The sequence below is a fragment of the Emys orbicularis genome, chromosome 7, assembly GCF_028017835.1.
Source record: "Emys orbicularis isolate rEmyOrb1 chromosome 7, rEmyOrb1.hap1, whole genome shotgun sequence".
Lineage (NCBI taxonomy): Eukaryota > Metazoa > Chordata > Testudines > Emydidae > Emys > Emys orbicularis.
In genome coordinates this window covers 112,017,848-112,044,629 of record NC_088689.1, presented here as the reverse complement: position 1 = coordinate 112,044,629, position 26,782 = coordinate 112,017,848, and the positions used below count along the sequence as shown (strand labels likewise).

General features: G+C 44.3%; 1 protein-coding gene across 1 annotated transcript in view; it reads right to left on the bottom strand.

Moving 5' to 3' along the window:
• Positions 1–2,263: 2,263 nt before the first annotated feature.
• C7H3orf20 (chromosome 7 C3orf20 homolog) overlaps positions 2,264–26,782 on the bottom strand; it is a 52,358-nt gene continuing 27,839 nt past the window's right edge. Inside the window, exons 12-15 of the mRNA XM_065408263.1 lie at positions 26,237–26,353; positions 17,085–17,227; positions 5,219–5,344; positions 2,264–2,396 (exon numbers count right to left, since the gene is read on the bottom strand). Of these exons, the coding sequence (XP_065264335.1) occupies positions 2,264–2,396; positions 5,219–5,344; positions 17,085–17,227; positions 26,237–26,353 (519 nt within the window). The remainder of the gene's footprint in view (positions 2,397–5,218; positions 5,345–17,084; positions 17,228–26,236; positions 26,354–26,782) is intronic.

Below are 26,782 nucleotides of genomic sequence, written 5' to 3'. Positions count from 1 at the left end.
GTCCCTTTAAATATGATGACATATGTCCTTAATGGTCTACAGAAAAATGTTACACTAAAAAATGTGATGAAACAAAGAAATACTATAATACTCTGTGTGGGTGTATGAATGAATGAGAAATATTGATCTCCAGTGTCTGCTTCAGAGAGAAGATAAGAGTTCTGCTACTACTACTAGTTGAAGGAGATCTAAAGTGGCAGAGGGCTGTGTTTTTTGGCTAAGGTTCTGGGCTCAGTTCCCCACATGTATGGGTGTGCAGTTTATACAGTAATTGTAGCTGCTGTCTGCAGCACATGCATTCATTGCAAGATGATTTTCAATATTTGCTATTCAGCTAGGTTCATTAATCAGGCTGACCCAAAAATACAATATCTGTTCAAGATTTCTGAAATCTAAATCCCTTAGCTTGTGAAAATCTTAACCTCTTTTACTTTTCTTATAATTAGACAGTGATCACATCCATTTTGCTTCACCCATTCCTTCTTTTAAAGTAGATGCGCCTCCCACTGCTTGAGGATACCCTCTTACTCCTTTGGCTCCTAGACAAATGGACAATAGTTGGGAGCCCTGAAGGGACACTTTAATACAAGAGGAAAATCCAAATCTGTGTAATTGGTGATGATCTACTGGACAATTCAAGTCCAATAAGACAAGAGCTCATGGGATGGCAAAGAGAGAGGACACCCATAAAAATATGTATCATCTCAAAAGGATGTGACAGGATGAGATTAGGGTGGATTTTTTGATATATATATACAAAGCCAATCACTGAAGTGCCATGCCAGATTGTGTGCTTAAATGAAAGAGCCAAGATTTTTCTATCACCCCTTGTCTGGACAGATGTTCATAACAAATGTATCAATAAAAATCAAACAACAAATATTGCTAAAGAAACATTGGCATCTACAGACATTGCAGTGGCTGACTCTGAACTGGCTTCTTTGAACTGCTGTGCCCCTGGAAGCCGAGTGAATTTGATGAAATGTGCTAGAGAAAAGCCTACCTATAGGTTCTGATGAGGAAAGAAGCCTGCCTTAAATGCCACTGCAGTTGTGTTGTAGCTGGGTCAGTCCCAGGGTATTAGAGAGACTCTTCTTCAGGTCCGTGTAAGCTCAGAAGCTTGTCTCCCTGACTAACAGAAGTTGGTCCAATGAAAGATATTCTCTCACCCACCTTTTCTCTTTAAATACCGTTGTAAGGTAGCTCTCCATATGTATTTAAAAACCAGGGCACTATGCCAGTGCAGTTTGTTATGTGTTTAACCTTAAACTCCACCTCCAATCAGCTGGGAGCTCTTCCCTGATGTCCTTCCTCTTTTATCCACAGACGATGGGGCAGATTCACTTCTGCTGGCAAAGGGATGTGAAATGTCCTCCTGACAGACACAGAGGCTGTTGCACTGGATAGGAATTCTATTTCAGGGGATGGGCGGCAGCTTTAAATTCTGACCAGAGCGCCACATGGCAGGAGCCCACTGGTTGGGGTTGCCAGGAGATGCACTGAAGTATCTCTGCCAATGTGCCTTCATCCTGACCTGTATCAAACTCAGTTCTTTTCCAGTTGTGGGGTCACCCCCACAGCTCTGTCAAAATCCCTCTATCCCGACCTGCTTTATTCCTAGTTATTTTGGAGAGTCCCCTTCTCACAACTCTGCCAGGGCACCTCAGTACTGCTCGCCAGCATCTCTTGTTTATGCCAGTCCTGGGCCTCTCCAGTCATATAGAACTGAGTGTACTATCACACTGGTTGCCGGAGTATTATCTAAACAGGCTGTTATCCTCTCCTTTTTGCTTCTTGCACCTTTACGGCAAGCCCTCGGAAATGCAGATACTCAAACCAGCTTACTGCAGAGATTCCTCTATGTTCCTGAGTCACCTGGACTTGTTCAGTGTCAGCCCATTCCCCTACCTCCATTGCAAAGACATTCTAGGATGTCTTTGGACACTGGTTAAAGCAGACACGTAGTTCACATAAATCCTCAATGATTTGGTTTCTCACTGGTTCTTCCGTCAAGCTGGAATTCTCCAAGCATTGTGCAATCACCGGGGCCAGTGTACATCGGGAGGAACCTTCTTTAAGTGAGGAAAACAAGACCAAGCAAACCAAGAAGCATTTGGTGACTGCAATTTTATATTGAGATTTGAAAAGTAAATACTTCCTGTGACTAATAATCAAAATAGAACAGATTGGACAAAATGGCAGAGTAGGTTTAGAAAGATGTAGCTATGTCTATATCTCTGTACAAAGTAGATGCCTGGGGTGTCTATTTACTAGTGTCACTATTTTTTCCGCTGTCTTTTGCTTGTGCTATCTGAGGTTTTTGGTTTTTCTTCTGCTTTTGCTGCTGCTGCTCTTGCATTGAAAAGATGCACTTCATGGCTGTCAGTGTCTTTAATCTAATAAGGAAAATACAGAGAGGGTAAAGGGGGTTGAGCTGTCTTGTAGTTTGAGGGAAGGTATCTATAAATCAGATCCTAAATATTTCATATGGGAAAAATAAAGCCGTGATAGGAAAAGCACAGTTCAGCAATATAAAGATATGATACCTATTAATACAGCCTCCTTAGAAATGAACTAACTCATTTAAATGCCCAAGACAGTCCTAATTGTGTCTTATTTGACTTGACCCCACACTCCTACTCCACCCACTGGGGCTCTGATTAGAAAATAGGAGAAGACTAGATTAGTCTTACCTCTGAGGGTTGGAGCAAAGTGCACACAAACCAAATGAAAGCGGCAACATAAGGTTGACTTTAGCTCTCCGTTATACCAGAGAAACTCCTATCAAATCAATTAGTCCCATTTGAGGAGGAGTACATTAGCGTGAACTAGGGATGTGTACATTTGAGCCCACAGCATCCACATGGGGGAGTTACAGCGCAGCATTTTGGTGCATGCTGCTATTCACACCCTCATAGTCCAAACTGCGGGGCAGTGTAGACATGCCCTTAGAGCAGAATTCAGCCTCTAAAGTCTCATTTTAGGCTTTGATAGGCTCTGTGGGCTAAATTCTGTCCTTATGTATATTCATGGGCAGATTCCCATTGTGTCCAGTGGGAGATTCACAGGCATATGTCAGTGTGGAATCTGACAGAAATTTAGAGTTGGGAGAGGTCTACTGTGCGTTAGTATTCACCTATTCATCCAGAACCATTCTCTGGAGTGTACAGTCAATCGCTTTATCTAGGCTAGTTCTAAATGACTCGAGGGATGGAGTTTCTATCCCTGGCAGATTATCCTACAGTCTGAGACCTCACTGTGAGGACATTTTTACTAATAATCACCCTACACGTTATTTTTTCAGTTTCTTCCCACTGCTCCTCGTTAAATCCTATGGGCCACTCTAAACAATTTCTCACCCTTACCAAGGATTATGATGATTGCAAAAGTTCTACATATTTAGGGTGCCTAAAAGTTTAGACAACACCCCTCTAAAACTAAGATCTGCCATCTTGAACTCTACAGATGAGGGGGACGTTTCTCTAGACACACCACTTAACTTATTAAGGGCTTCAGAGGCACAAAATCAGATTCCCTTCTCCTCCTTATTGTGGAAACACTAAAAAAACTGTGTCATTAATTTAAAAATAATTAATTTGCAAGTGGCTTTTCACAAGAAAATGCAATTTTACTCCTTTTAGAAAAGCATGTTTTTTAATTCCCCAGGAGTGAATGTCCAGTCTGTTTGTCAGTCCTGTTTTAATACTGACTACCATAACATGACTGATGTAATCAGTACTGACTCATCAGAACAAGAAGATCTAAGGGTCCAACATCTAAGAGGTGATGTACCGGTCAGCTGAACTACAGGACCAAGTGGGCTCCTCCACTTCTGTGCAGGCTTTCCTCACCCACCCATAGCTTGGTAAATGCATCTCAACATCATGGCACATAGCCCCACATAGCCCTTGTTGCAATCTTCAGATCTCTACACAGGTCTGGCAGTGTGCCTCATACCTGACCTGTTTTACCCCTTGTTAAGCCACTGCTGGGCCTCTCCTAAGCAGAACATATCATTTATGCTAAATGTTGAGGCAGTTGAATGATGGACAGATATGGAAATTATGATGAGACTGCAAATAAAACAAATTTTGGGTTGACTTGAATTTGGGAAATCATAGTTATGGAAGCCACTGATGGAAAATTAATTTGGAACAGCAAGATAGCTCATCAGACCATCTAGCACCTTTTAAATAGTGGGGGGAAATTCATCAGCCATAACTGATCCCCACATCCATCCTGCCATCAGTACCAACCATCATAATTCTAGGGTGCTCATCATCATAGTATCTGAGATAATGCACTGGCCTAATGCACAAAATAATGTCTCCCTCCACTGGTTAGTTCTAGTGATTATGGAGCCTCCTACTATTTCACAGCTAGAAGGGTTCTCCTTTAGCTAACATGGTGGAAGCCCATGTTTAGGTGCTGAAAGTACCATGAAATCAATGAACCCAGTTCTTTGTGCAACGCAACCCCATTGACTTCAATGGGAGCAAGTGAGGGCATAATTGGGCCCAGTGGCAGAATACAGCTCTGTCCTTCCAAAGCTCTCATATGTATATGATGCCTCTCACAAGCAAATCTTCTACTGACTTGAGGTCAGTTTTACAGTCACTATGCTAAAGTCAACATCTACCAAGAGGTATCACACGGTGGCATGAGATCCAAATGGAATCAGTGGGTGAAGGGTGAGGCAGAGGAGAGACCCTCATCTAGTCCCTCTTCAGTCCAAACAAGGAGTGTTTAAAAGTTCATCTTCACTAACATAGCGGTGCAGGCAGAAAAAAACAAATGGCATGTTTTCCTGAGAATCTCTGTGCATCACCACATTCCCTACAGCACTTTTAAGGAAAGGTCAGATTACACAGAGTCACCTTTTCCATTAAGCTCGCCACTCCCGCTGTAGCAAATTGTCTCCTGAGTGGAGAGCGAGAAATGGCATCCTAAGCTAAAAAGACACCAATCCTTCCCTTAGCTTCTCCCTGCACCAATTTTAAAAAAAAGATGTAGTTTACAATCAGGGTTAGAGAGGAACTACCAGAAACCCCAGGAGGCCTGCAAAATAAGTCACTCCCATGCCTCTTCTTTCTCCAAAGACCAAGCCTTTGGTTTAAAAAAAGTCTTTAACAGAGGGCAGCTAATAGGGAACACCTGCAGATGTTTCAGCTAATTCCTGGCTTTTTAGGGGGCAGCCTTCCCTGGGACAGCTACTTACATCTTTAGCTTTGAGCGGGGAGCGTCTTTCCTCTTGGGCACCAAGGAAGGCTCTTCACTAGTTGTCTCCACTGAATCTTGTTGGCTCTTCAATTTGTCCTGGTCAGGGTCCTCCACAGGGATAGCACTGCAGAGACAAAAAGAATTGCATTTGGCACTGCTGACTAGCATTTCAAGAGCATGTTTGGCATTGCCAGTGGAGGGCCAGAACCAGATGTCCAGACCTGAACACAGGAAGTCTAGGGAAAAGCCAGGAGCAGAATCCAGAGTCTGCTGCCTTGACCACAAGATCGTCATCTTACATCCTGAAGAATGAGATTTTATAACTGTTATTACCTAAGCCTAAACAGCCACCAAATATTGGATCTAAAATTATCTAGCCCTTTTTTGAATTCCATCAATAGCCAAATGGAGAGGGGCAAGATGTTCTAGTAGACAGGACACTGGACTGGAAGTCAGGAGAGCTGAATTTTATTCCCAGCTCTATCACTGACTAGCTGTGTGATCTCGGGCAAGTCACGTCACCTCTCTCTGAGTCTGTTTCCCATCCCACCCTTTGTCTGTCTTGTCTATTTGGACTGTAAGCAACTTGGGACAGGGATTATGTCTTACTCTGTGTTGGTACAACACCTAGCACAATGGGACCCTGGTCTCAGTTGGGGCCTGCAGATAAACGGTAGCAGTAAAATTCAGAGTTAGTGTGTCCACGTACACACCATTTACTCCAGCGTTGTTCTTGTTGCACCCAGTTGCACCAGTTCTGAATCTTGCCCACTCTCTATCTGGTTTCTATAAAAGTGAGGGAGACTAAATCCCTGCCAGTTGGTTAAACAAAACTGGGCTTCACCATGGAAAATGGCAAAAATTTGCTGCGTCGAATCGAACGGGGGAAAAGAAAGCTTTTGCCCAAGTTGATTTTGCTTTGTTCCCAGTGAAGCACTGGTGGAAATGATCCAAAGTTTGTCCTGAATGCCCACACAGCTCTGAGTGGAATCATGCCTCAGAATAAACGTATGGTCTTTAAATGCGACATTATTTAAAACAAAGCCAAACACAGTTCCTTATCATCACTCCTTGCAAGCTGGAACTAAAACCTTACCACCCATTTCTAATTCCCTCCAGAAGCTCACAGAGGCTTGTGAGCGAGGTACCATCGTTCTGTGGATAGTGCACACAGTGCCTGAAGATTTGGGTCCTATTCCCAGCTGTGCCACTACCTCACCGTATTAGCAAAGGTAAACCTCTCTGAACACCTGTAAAATGGAGACAGTTATGTTTATTCATCCTTGTAAGGCACCTTCAGATCTGTGCTGATAAGGAGATCTGCTTATAAGTGCTAGACTTTAGTTCATTTTTGCAGCGTGACTCATGAGAACTAAGCCAGGGCCAGTAGTTTGTGGTCAGAGGGCTACTGAGGTGTGGTGTAGATTTTAGGACTGGGTAACTGGCACTGTTTATAGAAAAGAGAGCATTGGGAGGTGGGGGCAGGAAATCACATGCAAGAATCAAAGAGAACAAGGTGAGACAAAAGTCAAGTTTGGGGCTCAGTGAGCTTAACAATTTCCCTTCAAAATGCATTTTTCCTAACTAGTTCTTTATACCCTTCCTAGCCCCCAGATAAAGCAGCACTTGCTTTACAAGAAACCGAATTTCCAGAGGGCTGCTAAAGGGTGAAGTGAATAGTGAAACTTCATTACACTAAATGGGGCTGATAGCTTTTGTGTAATGAAGTGATGAGCAGAGTCCATTATGAAATCCACCTGTGATCACATTCTCTTGTTAAGGGAGAATGCATACCTGCAATTCCCTTCTAATAGTTTCTTACTTTGTGTCGTTTATTTTTCCTAGCTAAATTAATTCATAAGCCTTATTACTCACAATCCCAGCAGGTTCCTGATGTACAATTTAGCACTAGTACTTGAAACAGACCATCTGGATCAGAGGCATCAAACTTTGCTCAAGTAAAGACTGCACGGACAACTCCTCGTAGGCAGCACCCCTGTATCAGCAATTAGGTTGGCTGCACTACAGGCCTTCACAGGTCTTAGTTCTGTTGTCCATGATCTGGACACTCGCTGTAGCTTACCCAAACCATTTGTAGCTAAACACAAACCATTAAAAAATATGCTATGGTAAATATGGACAGTCACAGACCCATGCACACGTGAACCCTCTTTATAGGGTGAAATCATCAGGAATTTTAAATGGGTGCATAACGGCCTAAAACAGTGGAAACAATGTGTTTCCATTGGCTGGAGGTGGGGGAAGGGGAGCAAAGCAGCAGAGAACCTATCTGGGAAACAGTACGCCCACCTTGCATGCTGGGAAAGTGATAGCCATGGTGTCTCCTTCCAGGGAAATGGAGGCAGGGTTGGGGAAGGAGAAATGAATGAGAAATGGCCACATGGTCCAAAGACAATATGGATCTACCTTATGGAGGGGACAGATGAGAACTGCACCCATGCCTATGTAGAGTATAATCTTCGCAGGGCAGGAAATGGAGTGATTTGCATCTCTAAAGTATCACACTCTCAGTATTAGCCTCCCATAGCCCTAACACCCAGCACCAGCCATCGGCGAGCTGGCTGGACACATATACCAGGCCCTATGGTCGACATTGGGCTGAGGATCCACCCCTTCAGCTCTGCTGCGCTTTAGCACATTTCACTTTAACTGGGGTTTGCTCGGTTTTTCAGGATAGGGCTCACAGAGAAGTAATTTTTTATCCCCACAGAAGACTTACATGGTAGGCAGAGGTCTCATTCAGCTATAAGTAGATGTCTGTACACTGTAATGCATTGAAATAAGTCAGGGCTTTCATACTACTTTGCTACAAGTGGAGTTTCGCTTTACCCAAGGTCACAGAGACCCATCTAGCTGAGGTTTTTCTAAGACACCTGTCACCCTGGTATCATCTCAGCCCATATATAGACAGATTCTGGTGTATGGAGCAAGAGAGAGGGACTGCAGAGTTGCAACTGAAATTGATGAGGAAAACATGTCAAAGGAGACTCTATATCACATTTGGAGAGCTAGACGCTAGCAAAGCGCCCTCAGTATATAACATCATATCAATGGCTGCAGCTGTATAATACAATAGCAGTGCCAAGGGAGACACTGCTGTCCAAGTTGGAAGCTGGAATCTCGCTATGTCATGCCGGGTCAGAACCTGCATCGGCACTGAATGAAGGAATGCAGAGTGACCCTGCAACACAGACGACAGCAGGAGTCACTGCATCCCTCAGCTGGATGCACGTCCTTTGAGAGGCATCCCAATCAGCCTGCTTTATGAGATCCTTGGGAGGAAGATATTGAAAGTTTAGTCCCATTTTGCAGTGACCTGATATAGTTATCACATGCTGTTTTGCAGGATAGATTGTGGAAAATCACAGCTTGGTGGAGGATCTCTGACATTAAGGGTGGAAATGCTTTGGGCTTTATTTTTCACTACTTGCCTCATTTTATCTTGGCTTGTTCCTGTTAAAAAAAATGAGATTTCTCGTTGAAGTATCCATAAAGGGACTTGCAGCTCAAGCAACAGAAATTGCTGCTATCCAAGAAGAGCCAGCAGTCCACAGGTGAGACCATGCCTTGGAGCTGCTGCCCTTTCCGATCAAGAGCTAACAGCTTCAATTTCCAGTGCTCCAGCTGCCATGGCCTGTTATTTAGATACTGATGGTATCTTGGGCATAATGTAACGAGATGCTTAGCCGTGGCGATTCCTGTCAACATGGGCATGGTTAAACTGAGTCCCAGGCTGGGGAAAATGTATTCACAGGGGCTTTAGGGTTTTGTTGTCATCTTCCTGTGCAACAGGGGTGTAGGTGGGTATACGTCATGGATACCACCATAGAATAAAACCTCTAATTTCCCAGAAGAACAATATTTTGTATTGCAACTGGCAGGTTTTTCATTATTCTTGTCAGAATTTTTATTAACATTAGTATTGGGTCTTTCCAGCTAACTGCACCGACTGTGTCAATGATCATATTATGTGTGAGGCAGACTGTACCTCGGGAGACTTATGGGGATAGTGCAAAGAGAAGGTTGATGGATCAGCAAGTCTGATACACATTTTAAATGGTCAGCTGTAACCCTGCTTTCAGAGCACTGGACAGAGGCTGCCCATTTGGCTCAGACAGGCACATTCTATATGACCTGTTTATTACCAATGCCAGAGTGCATGGAGCAATTAGAAGTCTTTTACAGCTTCTTTTTCTGTTCCTTCTAACAATGTCCACATTATTCCGAAGTTGGAGGCACTGTGATTGAGAGGCGAAGACAAAGGACTGGGAGACAGAAGATCTAGGCTTTGTTCACAGATTTGCCCCTGACTGGGCTTGGGAAAGTCACTTGATAATAGAACTGGTTGGAAATATTGGAGGGGGGGGGCAGTTCTGCTGAAATGTTGAATTTTTGGCCAAAAATCATAAACCGAAATCTTTCAGATGAAAAATGAAATATTCAGTGTGGAAATGCAGCTGCTGTGTCTCATGGGAGTTATAGTTTGGGTGTTCCATGCTCCCATTCTCCTCTATAGGCCAGGCTTCCTGATCAAACTCCATCTCTCACGGTGAATCACACCCTTCACTCGAGGGAAGGCAGTACATGCAGTAAGGCCCATGGCCACAGTGCATCACAGAAGACGAAGTTTAGCTGAAGAGTTCAGCCCATGGAGGAGAACAGGGACATGTTGCAACTAAACTCCATTCAGTTTTCAGCCAAAAACAACACACTTTTCAGTTTTGGGGCACCTGTTTGATGAAAAAAATCAAACATTTCCAGAGAAAGGTGACACTTCACCAAAAGGTTCATTCTGTCAAAAACCAAATTTTCCTTTTAAAAAACAGTTTTGACAGAACATTTTTGACCAGCCATACTTAATCTCTTTACACTGCAGTTTCCCTGAAGAATGGAGATGACACTTTCCCACTGTAGTAAATTGCTTTGAAAGTCATGAATGAAAAGCATCCTATAAAGTGTTATAAAGCTGAGGAAATCCTTCATGCCAGCATAGACTCTTGCCATCTGGTATTTGCCTGAGCAAGAAATTGCTCTGTGGTTGCATACTATGGGAGAGGATTTCCTGTGGTTTTAAGCACTAAGATCAGTCAGAACTCAAGTTCTCTGAAGACCTGGATTCAGTTTTCAGTGGGCTGTGCTTTTCAGGGAAAATTCCCTTAAAATTAATGCTTGAAGTAACATCATTCTCAGGATTCTCGTGCATGGTGCTTTGAAAGTTTCCTCCAGAACACTGAAGAATGGAAGCACCAGGAAAGAAATGCAATACGAAAATGAATGTCAGAAGAAAAGAAAAGCTGGGATCAAATCAACATTGGCTTTATCCAAGAGCCTTTAAAAAGCAGAAGTTGTTTTGGTTTGATTTTGGGGGATGTCAGAAAGTTTCACCCCAATGTATCTGGAGGGCTAGTCAAACTTCCAACAACAAGAACAAAGCTCCAAATGACCCGCCTATGGACATGATTTTCAGTCAGTTTCCTTTGTTCCCTCCATTACTTGCTTTAATTTGAAAGCATTTTAACTATTAGCAAAGTTCCAGCCTGTGTCACCGCACTCAATTATTCACAGCAATGGACAGAGACATTGACGGACTGCACAGGCATTAATGCAGTTTAGGACTGGGGGCGCCTGGCTCTTTGATAATTTATTACAGCCGATTATGCAGACCAGCAGAAACTCAGGGACTTTACTTACGATAAATGTGCAATGCATAATCCATCACTACCTGAAACATTAACTGGATAACCCAGTTCCTTAGTCTCGGTGGGATTTAAGGCGCCAGTGGTTGCCTGAGACACAGTCTTGTACTGTTTTCTGCATACCCTCTCCTGGGATAAATTTCACTGTAGATGCATTCAATGCAATAGCAACACTATTGCAATATTATTAGTGCTAATAAAAAATAATAGCAATCGCACTGAGAAACAGCAGGGACCTCAGACTCTTAAAGCAGCTGAGCAAATCTTATGACTTCTGCATATTTTGCTGCTGTCATGTTGAGCCTTTAAAATATATACTACAAAATGGGCAGTACTCTAGGAAGCTCAATTCTGTCTTAGATTGTCTATTTGTCTTATGACAAAGCCATTATGTATCCACCTTCCTCTTACTTCCACTCTTTGACTTGTTTCAACAAGAAAAATATTGCTCACTTGCTATGACTTCTTAGGAATCCAAGCGGGTGGGGTGGGATATGGACCTGTCTTTAAATGTTTCATAAACAGTTCGGCTACCTTTGACCTTTCCTGAAAACTCAGTGCCAGAGATTTGTCTCACTGACCTTCAGACTGACAGGTTTTCTTTTTTTTTTGCCACTTTCTAGCATTCCTTTTCTATGTTGAATGCATCCTATTATACAAGCCTTCAGCTTATTTTCCTGCCCACTCCCCAGGCAATTCACAATGGCACGCACAGAAGAGAACACAGCTGTGGTAATTTCCTGTTACTGGCTGAACTTGGTAGCATGGTTCTGTTTTCTTGTTTGTTTTTTAAAACTACACCACCACTAACCTGCGTTAAATCCTTGGTAGACTCCAGCCATTGACTGCAGCCCTTGTTCTCTTCTTGTCTATGACAAGTCATCTTATGTTCATGTAAAACTTGATGGCCCTGACCTCTCCCCTTCTGCACGGTCCCACATCTCCAATTACTCCCACTCCCAAGTCAACTTCAGCACAACTGGAACTGAACTCCTCCACTGTCTCCTTTCTCCATCACCAAATGTGCCATTCTCCTCATTACCCATGTTTGGAAGGGCACTGCTGTCAGACTTAGCCCTGTTCATCTCCCTCGCACCTCTAGGCTGTCGCCAAACCCTATTCGTTCTTCCACTGCAGCATCTAGCCAAGCTGTGCTTTCTTCTCCAGTCCGACAGCTAAAAGACTTGCCATTTACTGAGCCCTCCTCCCTGTCTCACCTGCACCTGCTGTAGTCTCTAGGGGTCCACAGCTGAGGCAGGAGGGAACAATTGTGCCTTACATTTATACATTTTCCACACTACAGATTACTGGCTTCAGACCAGCAGAAGGGAAGGTGGAAGCCCTTAGGAACAAACAGTTGATCCTCATTCCCGTTTTTGTGAGCCAATATATTTATGACCATGGGAGGGGTTGGGTGAGGAGGAGCCACATTCCACCTCACTCTCCCACCCGTCCTTCCTCCCCATTCAGCACGTTCTGCAGGGAGAATGAATGCTTGCAGCCCCGACGCAATGTTTCTCTGCTTCCTCCCTTATCTCGGCCTCATCCGTCAGTCCGAGTGTAAGATCACGGACAAGCCCCGGTGACGTAAAATGGCTTCCTGATTCCTAAAGCTCTGCCGTCCCCGTCACACGGAGACATCTTGTTATCAGCATGCTACTGCCCCACTCCAAGAGGATGCGTGCTGAAACATGGGGCTGTCTGGGGCTCTGTAGCGTTCTGCCCCGGGGCTGTGTGAAACACTGTACAGTCTGAAATACACCAAACATCGCTACTGTGGGTCACTCCCTGGGACACAACAGCCCCCAGATATACCTGAGTCTTGTGCCATCATTGTGCCTTCTGCACAGACCCCACCCCGCAGACATCTGAGTCTCATCGCACTTGGTTAGTGCCTGGCTGTGATCTAAAAGTCCGTCCAGATGATGTTCCTCTACCATCTTTTTAATCCAATTTAATCTATCCTGTGCCTTTATTTTAAGACTACCGGGATGGCCCCCCATTTCCCTCCACAGTGCGCACAGCCTCACATGTAAGCTCCCAAATCCATTCCAAATGCACAAGGGCTGGGAGCACACTCAGTCCCGGAGGAGAAATGGGGCCAAATCTATCCCAGGTTTAGGTCCGTTGACATTAATGGAAATGCAGCAGGGACGGATTTGGGACCCGAGTGCTTTGTGTTACTCTTGACTGACCATCACCCACACCCCCAAGTCATATAGCCAAGCAGCATGGACTGGCTCCAAAGTTGGCTGCACTGAGCTCTCCTCCTTTAGAGAGGGGGTTTGCAGAATGTGTATGCTTTGGGCCAGCACCTTTCCTCACGGCTCTGAGAATGCATTTTATTAAACCAATGGGAATTTTGCTTGGAGCAAGGACTGAATAAAATATCTGGCCCTCAAATTTTAGTACAGATCAGAAATATAAGATGCCAAGAAAGAAGATGAACAACAAAGAAAGAGAAAGAAAGAGAGCACATGCACTGACCTTTTCAGTGTCTTAAAGGGAACCTGCAGTTATAGAGGTTTCAGTTACCTTAGCCCTTCAAAGGCATACATTTCCTGCAAGCAAACCACTAGTGCCCAGCAGTGAAAGGGTCAACCACCCTTGCTGTATCCATCCACTACACTGAGACAGGTTCCAGTACACAGTGTAGTCTGTGTTTCCTGTCCAAGAGCAGCAAGATTAAAGTGAAAAAGAAAACAAGTTAACACTGTTCCTGGATATTTTTGCTACCCATATTACAGACACATTAAAAATAACTTCGGCCTCCGTGGACATGACGGCAGAGAACGTTACATACCACAGGAACGAACAGGCATTAGTCAGCGGTGAGGAAGGGTTACTGTAAGAGACTGCAAATGAGCTCATACCCTTCCTATATAATACGTGCAGCTAAGGATTTTCTCATCTGGCCTAATAAACTTCCAACACCCAACACCAATTAACCCTTTGGATGCTAGATGTGCTCTTTGGGACACACAGTTTAGCATAGTGCAGCGATTGTGGATGGATCTGGGCACGTACCTCTCATTGCTAGTTTACAGACCAATGCCCGCTGCATGCACAACATGAGATATTCCCTTGAAGCACTGGAAAGAAATTTATTTGGAGTTACCTATTTTAAATAACAGCTAATGTTTAATGGTTTTCCTCTGGGATCTGTAAGTGCTTTACAAAGGTGATTCAGCATTATTGTCCTCATTTTACACATGGGGAGGTCTAAGGGATTTTATGGAGCAGAACTCTCACTGAAAGGAATTGGGCACCTAAATCCATTAGGTGCTTTTGAAAATCTACCTGGTGACTTGCCCAGGGTCACACATCAAGATAGTGGCAGAGTGGGAAATAATATTGATATCTCTGCACTGCCAATATAGGTCCTATCCGTTGGGCCATGCTGGCTCCCAGTTCAAGCAGGCTGTTACCTTTTGAATACTGTGTTTATTTGATTCATTTGTATATTTATTTCTTTATTGTATATTTCATTTATTTTATTTTACTTATAGCCGAGCTGTGGTTTTGATTTGCCTAGTGCACCTTTTGTGCATCCATTTAATTGGATTTAGAATGGGATTTTCAAAAGTATCCATGTGCACCCTGTAATCAGAGGTGTGACTGCAGCATGTGTAGACATTCACTTTGGAAGTGAATTCAGATAAACTGAATTAAGGCCACTTTAATTTGGAATAACAGCATCCACACAAGAACTTAATGCGGTTTGACTAGCCCACTTCAAATTCACACCTTTAGTTGATCTGGATTAACTTCCTTGGATGTCCCCCTGTAGACAAACCCTGACTCAGGAGCACAAATCTCATTGAAAATCAGATTGAGAGCTGCTTGAGTACATAGCCAGGGTCCTAGGCAGGCTTGTGCAGCCCGTGTTGCCCTGGCTTCACTGCTATTGTTTGCTAGATTAAAGTGACCTCTGGATTTTTCTATGCCTGTGGGCGGGGCCAGCTCCAGCTTTTTTGCTGTCCCAAGGGGCGAAGCGGCAAAAAAAAAAAGATAGAGCTGACCGGCGGCACTTCGGCGGCAGCTCAATCGTGCCACTCCATTCTTCTTCTCTCCCTCTTCGGCGGCACTTCAGCGGCAGCTCAAAGAGGAAGAGAGGGACTGAGGGACCCGCCGCCGAATTGCCGCTGAAGACCCGGACATGCTGCCCCTTTCCATTGGCCGCCACAAGCACCTGCTTCCTTCGCTGGTGCCTGGAGCCGGCCCTGCCTGTGGGGTGGGAGAAAGGGAGCAGGATTTGCCTCTAAAATCAAAGGGGCTCAGAGTGGGGAAATCCTTCCATGCGCCTGGCTTGTAGACACTGAAGTCAAGATACTCAATAGCATAACCCAAACCTTTGAGTCAGGTCCTGGAGCTCAGACTCCAGCCTTGCTATAAAACAGAGGAGAAGAGTGTTGATACTGAAGCACCCTCAAAGGCCTGGACTGTGCTTGAGGTGGAGGGGGAGGGAAGTAGGTTCCCATCCTGCCTGTATAACTGGCTTTGAATTGTAAGTGATAAAACTGCCATTTCCTTGGCATCTAATATGTCATGTAAATTGGCCAAACAAGCACACACCTGATGCAGCTTGCATGTGCCAGGCAGTTCCCTTGGGACCTCTGTGGACCACTAAAACACCATGGCTAGAGCACAGAGGCCGGAGTGGTGCAGTGAAGTATATAACTGCCTGCTGGTTACAATTTAAGGGCTACATTAAAAATATATATATATATATATTCTTCAGATATAAAGGGGGAAAAACCTGTGAAATGAATGTGAAAATATATGCATAGTAGTAAATGTCTCAAGGTGACTCCAATGAATGCATCTCCCTACCTAAGGCTAGGTCTACACTACGGGGGGGGGGGGGGGGGGGTCGACCTAAGATACGCAACTTCAGCTACGTGAATAGCGTAGCTGAAGTTGCGTATTTTAGGTCGACTTACCTGGCTGTGAGGACAGCGGCGAGTCGACCGCTGCCGCTCCCCCGCCGACTCCGCTTCCGCCTCTCGCTGCGGTGGAGTTCCAGAGTCGACGGCAGAGTGATCGGGGATCGATTTTATCGCGTCTACACTAGACGCGATAAATCGATCCCCAATAGATCGATCGCTACCCGCCGATCCGGCGGGTAGTGAAGACGTGCCCTAAGAGATACAGCCTAAAGTATGGGAGAGTTTAAGGGTTTGTCTACACAGGGAATTATTTGGGAATATCCATTCCTGAATAACTCCTTGTGTGGATGCTCTTATTCTGGAACAAGAGTGCCTTATTCCAAATCAGTTTAATTCAGAATACTTCTGGAATAAGGGCATCCACACATGGAGTTAATCCGGAATAATTATTTTGCTTTAAATTCACACCCTACCTTAATGTGAATTAAATTCTCACTGTAGACATGCCCTACCTGTGGTATAGTTCAGCTATGTCTCTGAACTGCAAGGGGGATACGATTTATCTCCCAGCGGAATAGTGGCGGGCCATTAAAAACTGCAGTTTGACTCCCAGCAGTAACTAAATTGAACAGATTCCCATTCCAAAGATAAGAAAACCCGCAAATACCAGAATAAAGGTGAACACCTCAGTGTGGCAAAAGATCCATGTCTCGATGGCAGGCGTAGCAGAGTAAGGGGTTGTTGAAATCTCGGGCAGTCGAGATGGAGATGTTCAGTTGTGGTTAAATTCTCAAATTGGCTTTGAAAAGCTCAACCCAAATTTGTAAGGCAGCCCACTGACTTCGTTAACTGAAATGTAACAACATGGCGGCATCTCCTCCACATTCCTCAACAGCATCCTTCCCAGTACATGCTAGGCCAGACCTTAGGGAGTTGTGTCTGAGCTCTGGGCATGCCCACACAGTAGGGGTGATCGATAAAGCTCTTAGTTATGCCTCTGTCTATCAAGTCACAGTGCTCTGAATTAAGGAGCTTCCAGGAACACATGAGGGAACAATATCCCACTTGGTCTTACTTTTTTTCTTCCATTATTTTTTCCGTTTAGGCTGTTTATTAACTGGAATGGCTGATAATGACTTTATCAACGCGCCCACGCTCCTTTTCACAGCCCCCTCGATTTCTCCTAGTTAGCCAGGTTCATGTCACAAACAGACCTCAGTGTGACATGGGGCCCCCTTCCCCGCACTTCCTGCTTTACCTAAATTTGAAACTCTCTGGCAGGAAGTGACCCATCTTGCAGTCGAGGCGAGCTTGGCCGATCTGCTTCAGCAGGTCCTTCTTGCTGCAGCCATATCCGTTGAAAACACAGCCCCCAAAGAGCAGCTTCCCTCCAGCGTACATCTGTTGACAAACAGGCAGGAAGAAGAAAGAGGGGGAAAAAATGCTTTGCTATAAAAAAAAAATAAAACCAAGCGTGAAAGCTTGGGCCAAATGGCTTCCCTTTCCTGTTTTGCACAGGACTCTTAGATGTTTTCACCCAGTGGTTAGGGGCTCTGAATGCTGCAAACACACTTTCTGCCTTCAGAGCAGTTAACACCATCAGTACTGACTAGAATTCAACTTACTTTTGGAGTGGAAAAGTATGGGACTGTCCTCCACACTGTGAAAGCACTTTTGCCAGCAAGGTCTCTGTGAAACCGCTCGACATTAGTGACAGCTAGATACTACACTGTACTTTAGGAATAGTGTAGGGTAGATTGGATGAGATTGTAACATACGTATGGCTGCATGAATTCTGGAGCTATTCAAGATCGGAGAGCTGTGCAGTTTGGTGATTTCCCTTCTCAGGAGTTTTTTGGGGAAAAATATTGTAGGTTCTGATTTGTGGTAGGTTTACACCCCATGAGTTTTGTTTGAGCCAATCTCAAATCTCAAAGCATTCCCTCTTCTTCCTCTGGAATAACTGTTGTAAGCATCACAGAGGCTGGAGGACAGGATGTCTGAGCAATTAATAGACGTGTGCATGGGACAAATGTGAAGCTGGTGATGTGAGTGTGTCAATACAGGACAACTTTTTTCCATTTGCATGCCTCACTTTACTTATAAGTGCTGGTTAGGAATAGAAACAGAAGCATGAAAATTCAAGATGGATGCTGTTTATATGATATCAGGTGCCTCCTAGGCCCTGTTTTCTTGAGACCTCAAGCCTAATCTTGCAGATCAGAGGCTCAAGGAAGCACTAGAGTAGTGCAAAAATTAAGGGCTATTTACATTTTCTTTTGATCATTTGTTTCAGTCTGTGTGGGTTTATTAACCCCCTTCCCCTGGAATTTAAGGCCAAGTGAACCCAAATTCTCAAAATGATACCCACTGGAAATAGCTGTGTTTTTCCTGGGTTGGGATGAAAACTGCGGCCAGCTGAAAAATAGGAAGTTTTTTTGTGAAAACTTTTGCAAAAATTCATCAATTTAACTGGGGAGGGGGATCAAAATTTGAATGTTTTCAAGCATCTCTTGAAAAATGGGATGTATTTTTCACAACAAATATTCATGAACATTTCACCCTTTTTAATCAATGACAAGTTAACTCTGAAACGTAACTTGTTTCACTGCTGACCATTTTAACTTAAACCTCCAGGTAACTGGGGATTGTGGGCAACCTTTTTAGTAATGGGTACCTCTGCTTACATTCCATGGTCTGATCCCTAGTTAGAAACCATTTGAATCCAGAGCTTCCTAGTTTTTCTACTCTAGCCCAGAAATCAGTCCAAAGCTGGGCCCAGATTTGCAACTTTCTGCAAATCTGGGTTCTAAATTCTTGGGTAAAACCCAAGCTGAACCTCTGAGTCTGCTGAGATTCATCAGTCTCTACTACGGGGAGTCTTCTAGCCCTCTCTGCAGTTTCTTCATACCACTCCAGTGATGTATATGTGTCAAAAAGGTTGAAATGGGCCTAGGGTGACCAGATGTCCCGATTTTATAGGGACAGTCCTGATATTTGGGGCTTTTTCTTATATATGTGCCAATTACCCCCCACCCCCTGTCCTGATTTTTCACACTTGCTATCTGGTCACCCTAAGATGGGCCTGTGGAAAATTCCCTCAGGAAGGGATGACATAGATAGTCCTACAGCACCACCTGTGCAACCCTGAGCACAAGGGGCTGGCTGGGTGCAGGAAGAGAGGAGTGTCTAGAGCAGGGGTAGGCAACTATGGCACGTGTGCCAAAGGCAGCACGCGAGCTGATTTTCAGTGGCACTCACACTGCCCGGGTCCTGGCCACCGGTCCGAGGGGCTCTGCATTTTAATTTAATTTTAAATGAAGCTTCTTAAACATTTAAAAAACCTTATTTACTTTACATACAACAATAGTTTAGTTATATATTATAGACTTATAGAAAGAGACCTTCTAAAAATGTTAAAATGTATGACCGGCACGCGAAACCTTAAATTAGAGTGAATAAATGAAGACTCGGCACACCACTTCTGAAAGGTTGCCGACCCCTGGTCTAGAGTATGGAGTACTTCATTTGTTGTGGAATACAGAACAGCATAGCGCTGGCTGACGGCAACTGCCATCAGTTAGAGCAGCCTTAGGATCTGCTCTAATTTACACTGGGGGCCAAATCCCTATCCTCAAAGTAGCCTGGAATATCAGAGGTGCAAAGTTATCACAAAGCTACCTTTGCACCCACCTCTCCTGGGCTGAGCATCCTGCTAGGCACAGCACGGTATCAGGCCCTTCAACTTCCACTTTCTACTTACAGCAGGATACATTCTGCAGCAGCTTTTGTGTAGTTCAGGATTTGCAATGAATAGATATATACCTGATCCATATAATATAATATATATATAATATAATATAGCCTTCACAGCCCTAGAAACTCTGTTCCCTGATTGGGGCAGTGCAGAAGAAGCAGCATTACAATTCAATACTGTGCATTCTTAATGGAGGAGAAGTGATTCTGTGGAACACAGCCCAGGGGGTAGCACAAATGAAGGAGCCACCCTGCTCCAGCTGTAGACCACCCTGGGGAGGAGATTTGGAATGAAGGTGGCAAAGACGGGTGGAGAAGTGAGATGGCAAGTGGATGTGGGGGACAACAGGTGTGGAGACCTGTAGGGTAGAGTGAGTCAGTGGATATGAGATCAGAGCAGCAGGGTGGAGACTGAAGGAGCACAATGATTAGGCAGGGGGAACGGGGTGGAGTAGGAAGACATGAAGTCAGAGCAATAGGGTGGAGGCAGGGAGTAGGTGGATATATGCAGGGTGGGATAAAAGGAGTGGAGTGAATGGGTGGAGGGTGGGGAGGGGGGAGTAGAAGGATGAGAGATCAGGATGGTGGGGCACAGAATGAAGGGAGATATGGAACGTGCATGGGCAATTGTCAGTGGTGGTTACTGAATACCACATGCTCGCTCTATTTGTACATCTGTGGGAGGAAGAAAAGGGTTGTTTCAAAGCTGAAGCTCACTGATTGCCTCACAAGTTAATTTCTCTTCTGTTCAAAGTGCAGTGTGTGGGCAGCTGGCCTGAGTTCTGAATGCCAGCAGCTCCCTCTGGCGTTCTCCGATGAAGCTCTCTGAACTGTGAGGAGCAGCAGCAGAGGGTGTAGAAAGGCACTGAAAGCCAGCGCTGATGTTAGGATTCCTACCAGCACTTTCATATCTTCTCACAAAAGGAAAGCCAGAAGGGCTCCGTGTTTAGAAAACCAAAGACATCGGGCATCTAACTACAGTATCTGGAAAAGGAGCAGGTGTATCTGAAACCAATATACCCATTTACTTGAAAAACTTTCAAGCTGAATTGCAGTGTTCCTATCCTGCCTACCCACACTTTACAATATTGGGTAGATGTTTCCATGTCCATTTGAACAAAGCTAATGTGCCACTCAATGTCTCCTGAGATAGTTATAGGCACATATCCTGATTTGTCACTGTAGATCTACCCTCAGTGTGAAAGAGGTGGGAGACATAGGGGGGTTGGGAGTTGAAATATCTTCCTCATTGCAGGGTGGTCTTTCTAAATTGGAATGAGTCTCAAAGTGCTCAAGTATTCTGCATCTCTGGCTGCTGTATTCATCAACCCCTGGAGCACGGGGGTCTGCAGGCACTGAGGGAATGCAGTAGTGTTGAATGAATTAGCTTATTACCTTGAGGCTTGAGCAACTCTGTTTAATTTGGCCTGTCCCAGGTGGCCACCTGCAAGTTACAGATGGGTGAACATGCAGCATCCTGTCTGCTAAAAGGAGCAAGCCAACCAGAGTGCTTAATGTCCCCAATGTATGATCTACATTGGCTGCCCATCAGACCCTGCACAATGTTCAAGCGTCTGTTGCTTAGCTTCTAAGCCCTGGAAAGGGGAAGGACCATGTTATCCCAGGCACCATCTCCTTTTCCACTTTTAATTGCAACAACTGCGTTCCACAGGAATGTTATGGATGATAGAGTCCAGGTTCACCATCGCAGGAGGCAACAGCAGGGCCTTGTTGTTGGAGGGCTCATAGCAAACAACCTAATTTTCACCAGGTATCAGGTTAAGCCCAACTCTTTGCATCTACAGATCCCGCAGCAAACCTCAGCTAGTTTGGCAGACATTCAGTTGACAGCTTTGTTGAAGCAGCCCCAACAACAGTCTGGTAGCTTCAACAGGGGATGGAGGACCAGGCCTCCTGGATTCTATTCCTAGCTCATTCTGTGACATTGTGTGTGCTTCTGCCAGAAGGGACTTAGCAGGAAAAACAACTAACAGGAAGGTGGTAAGAAAAATAATCAAGATTCCCTAAAAAGCAACAGAGAGTCCTGTGGCTCCTTTAAGACTAACAGATGTATTGGAGCATAATCTTTCGTGGGTGAATACCCACTTCGTCATACGCATGTAATGGAAATTTCCAGAGGCAGGTATAAATATGCAGGCAAGAATCAGTCTGGAATTAGATTCCCTAATTCATTTTATATGTTATGTGACAGTTCCTCAGCGAGTATAAAGCTGGGTAGCTCCATGTAAGTTAAAGAAGGCAATGAAGCTACACCAATGTACACCTGCTGAGGATCTGACCCTATCAATCTATTTACTCATAAGCCCCTTTCAGGGAGATACTTAATTTCCCAGCCCACCTGCAGGCAAAGCAACAGTTCAGTAAAATGACTGCAGCTATTAGACTTTTAAAAGTCCCTTCCTGTGGAGACATCACGATCTGAGGAGGGTTTGTCAGGGCTTTTGGAGCGGCCACACTCTTATTGTCCAGCCAGGACTGCATTCCTTACAAGTGTGTTGGCTATTAAGAAACAAAATTCCAGCACACCGTTTGTTCAGGAAATCTTCAGTGTAAGAATTCTTCTAAGTACGGGATAGTCACAATATGATAATCACACTATAGAATTGGTCACCTAAATTGCATGGCCCTGTTTCTACCCCCGACAGACATTTCAAGATGGCCACCTGAGCACTCCTATAGTGAACCTTCATGCAAACACACAGTCACACAGGTGTCAGCAGGTAAACCCTCTTTACCCCCAAATCTGTACTTGGGGCATTACCTGAGTGCTTTTGCTGTGCACAAACAGGAAAAGAAATGGCTTGCAGGAGTGTTTGTGGGAAAGGGCTGTGCATGATGTGAAAGGGAACTTGATTTAGATGTCACCAAATTATTTACAAAAGACTCAGAGCAGTGTTTGTTTGGCTCTGCTCCGTCTGATATTTCTTTGCTGTGGGCCTAGGCTGGAGAATTCTTCAAGTGATTAGCAAATTATTAAGCTCAGTGCTAATTACACTGGGGGTACAAGCAATGTTTAATTTATGCCAAGGGTTGCCAGGACTGAGCCCCAAAACCTCTAGGCTTGGCTGTTCATAGCCCCGGCACCTCTGGGCTTGGCTGTTCATAGCCTCGGCACCTCTGGGCTTGCTGCGTCAGTTTTGAAAGTAAAAAAAAATTACTTGAGCCTTGGCACCTAATTGCTTGAGTCCCGACACCTCTTTCGTTACCCATTAAGTACTGGGTACAAGGGTCAGGAGGCCTACCCTCAAGGAGAACGAAGGAGATGTCAGGCAGTATCTGCATCTCAGGACCAAACTCATTTCTGCTTTTAATAATGCAGCAGAAAGATAGAAACTGCAAACGTCACAAAAGGCAATTGCGTGGTTCCCATCACACTAGTACCTATTAGAGCACATGTCCACAAGCAGCCCTGTGCAAGAGGTTTGGTAAGGTGAAGCACCATTATCAGTCCATAAGAGTCAGTCTCTCTGTGACTGTCATGGAAGAGGAAGGGGAATCAGGAAGGGTCATTTAGAGTGGAATGGCCAACGTCAACTTCATCTGTTCAAATACTCCTAGATAAAGAACTCCTCCCTGCTTTCTACTCCAGCTCCAGCATTAGCTCAGCTCAGTTATTCAGCACAGCACATGATACCCACCAATGCAGTTGCTGTCAAGAGGCATTTACACATTTTCAAATGGTGGCATTTGTCCAGGAAGAAAACCAGCCAAGCAGACCAATTGACCTTTCCTAGACACTCCTCTCCCCTTTCCTGCCACCACCCACACAGGGCTTTTTAAATCCTCCCAAGGGATTTGGTGAATTTCATGGGGTCAGACATGGGCATGTGTGGGATCTGTTTACTGCTGTCAGCAAAGATAAAAAAAATTGTGGGGCAGGGACAAGGGTGTGGGAGCTGGACTTAGTGGCATGATGAGAATTGGTGCAATGTGTCACATGGAAGGGAGATTAAACAGGCATACCAAGAGCTATTGAACATCTGCCTACTAAAGCACAATTGGAATAACTGGCACTTATTCAGCAGCTATCATTCCGGGCTATCAAAGCACTTTACACAGTGGCAAAATAATATTATTGTGTCCATTTTACAGATGGAGAAACTGAGGCACAGAGAAGTTAAGTGACTTGCCCAAAGACATACAGTGAGTCGGTAGCAAAGCTGCAATGAGAATCTAGGTTGCCTAATTTTCATGCTGTTTTCTTGGCCCGGCTCAGTTTTTCTATATTTCGGTCTCCCCTAACCAGCCCTAGTTTTCTTTTCAAAACTGTAATCTTCCCCCCTCCCTTGTGCTTTAAAGTTTCTCATGTCAGACAATGATCAAAACCTTATTTTAATAATTACACTTAAACAATTCTGTCATTAAAATTTCATCCCTTCATCTAGGTCCTTACTTTGGAAAAACTTTAGCAGTAAACTCTTGGTTACACAAATCAAAGTCCTTTCATGCAAAACCATTTTGTGAAGTTCAAATGCTTCTGCAATGACCTCTGTTTTGACCATAAAATCTTATTTGCCTGTACATCCAGACTGTATGTTAACAATAAGCTTAACTGTGTTGAGGAGGTCAGCCAGTGGATTCTGGTTGCTAAAGGGAATGAATAATAGCCTTATAACCATTCTAATCCCTGGTCTTGTCTGTCCAATGAAACAAGAGTGTTACACTTCCACAGTCAGAGATTTACAAGGCTGTAAAAGAGCCATTCTAGAACACAGTAGGGCATTCATTAAAAGGCTGTCTTATACAGTCTTATCTGACTTGGCGCCTCTTTCAGTGAACCCAAATAAAAACCTGTGCGAGCCAGGACTCCCAAGAAGGGAACTGTACTTCCATGTAAATGGCCCTTCCCAAAGCAGTGGAATGTCGAGCCGTTCAATATCACGGTGTTTCTTCTGAACAAAACATGGGCCTTTGGCAAGTGAGTTCTAGTCCCAGCTCTGTCGCTGACTCAGTGTGCAATACGGGCAAAGCCCTTAATTTCTTCCTGCCTCTGTTTCCCAAGCTGCTAAATGGAGATGGTGCTTATTTCACAGGGCAGCTTGAGAGACTGGATTCATTGTAAATTGTGTGATCTTTGGATAGATGGTGCCATGTAACAGCAGAGACTGGGTGAGGGCAGGGTTTTGGCTGGATATTAGAGAGGGCTGGTGAAATTATTCACAGTCATCAGCTGATTAGGAATAGCCAACATACTAACACTGACTGGTACATTTTTGGAGTAGAACAGCTGAAGAGTCTATACTAACAGAAATTCATTGAGTGCTTAAATATTGAAGGCAAAATCCTGAAGTCCTTATTTGGTTAAAACTCTCATTGACATGAACAAGAGATTTGACCCACAGGGATTATCTAGAATATCTGATGAATACTTATTTATTCGGTGAGGTAGCAGTTACTGGTAGTGTTGAGATGGTCATGTCTATTATTTGTAGGGCGTTTTAATTGTAAGTGAGTGCTCTTTAGGGTTACTTATTTCACTTTTAGCATGTGCTTAAATGTTAGGCTAGATGAGGGCTATAAAGGCACAAAATTACCCTACAACAAAATTACCCTTGACCCTGCAACACTGGATGGGAGTTTTGCCGTTGGCTTCAGTGGGAGAAGAATCAGAATGAGTATTTCACAATAAAATCCATTACTTAGGTGAGACACGGCCACTTGTGGTCATTAAAAGCCCTTTAGGAACTTTTCATAATATAAGGATGCCAACCCCAGTGTCCTAGCCAAATTCCAGTGTGGGTAACATTCTGCCACCCTAAATTGCTACTGCAGTTTCATCCAAATATGTTATTCTTCAGTTCCTATCCTAAAGTGTTCAGTGGTCTTGCTGGGCTGTGTAGTCTTGTTCTGGTGCAAACCACCACAGAAGTGGCTTCATTTCAGGGAGGGGTAAAGTGAGTCCTGACATAGATTGTACGTCACTGTAGGTTTGTGCTCAGACAGACTAGGACAAAAGGTGCTGGATGAAGCTGAATAGCTATTGTATTGGTAAAAACAAAATAAGGAAGACTTCTACAGCCGAACAGGAATGTAACTGGTGACCAAACAGAAAAGTGCCTGCTGTTCTTCAATTGTAGACACTCTCCTGTCACACATTCACCTCCTGATTTGGTAATGTATATGGATAATAAAAGAAGACAAAATGTGCACTGGAGGAACATATACAGCATGGCCTTGGGTTCCTCTTAGAGGCATTGGATTCAGCCTTCTTGAAATTTTGGGGGAAATTCATGGTGTTGGCCCATCTTTATAAGATGGATTTGGACTGTGTGACATTAAATCTGAATCCACACAAATGTGGGGAAGTTTGGATCAGGATCCATATCGAAATATTGCAGCTTTGGCCCATCTCAACTTTTTGTAAAGGAACTTCCCTCCTGCCTTAAACCACCATCCTTCCTAGGGTTAATGTGATTCATAGCCAACAAACAGATGTTTTAATGAGTCAGTGACTCTCTCTCCTTCCGCTCATGCTGGTACTCAGCCTCATTTACAATGGAGCTGGCTGGCAGGCAGCACTATGTATAATGTAGTCACCCATGAGTACCATACATCATAGAGACATAGTGTTCTGACTGAGTCACTGAGTCAAAGGTTCAGGGTCCTTCCAAGCAGCAAAACTTCCAGACTTACCAGCACCATTCCCGGAGTGACAGCATGCTTCCGCACAAGCAGAGGTGGCAGGGGGGGCTTTCGTCTTGTGACACTGTCCATGTCATACCTCAGCAAGCGGTAAGGGTCACACCTGCACTAGAGATGGACAAACACATTCATTCTTTCCAGGTGACAGATGCACTAATGGAAGGGGCTAATACTACAGTGATGAGCACGGTATAAAAACTTGAATAGAATAAAATAGGTCTTTGGGAACTCTAGTGCGGGTCTCAGCTAAAAAATAAAGCTCTAGTGTTTGTTATTGTCATTTAAAAATGGACAGTGTTAGAATCACTGAAATTGACGATGGAGAAGAATGTAAGTGATTTTTGTCAGCCCCTCTCAATCCCACCGATGAAAAGGTATTGCTCCCTACTAGTATTTGTGAGGGACGTAGCCAGTCTAGTTTTAGATGATACAAGTGACATAACACTAGTTAACAGGGGTCACCAAAATATTTTATCTGTGAAGGTTTCGATAGAAATGAGTTGCCGCACTGCATTTGTTCCAGCAGAAGAGGTTGAC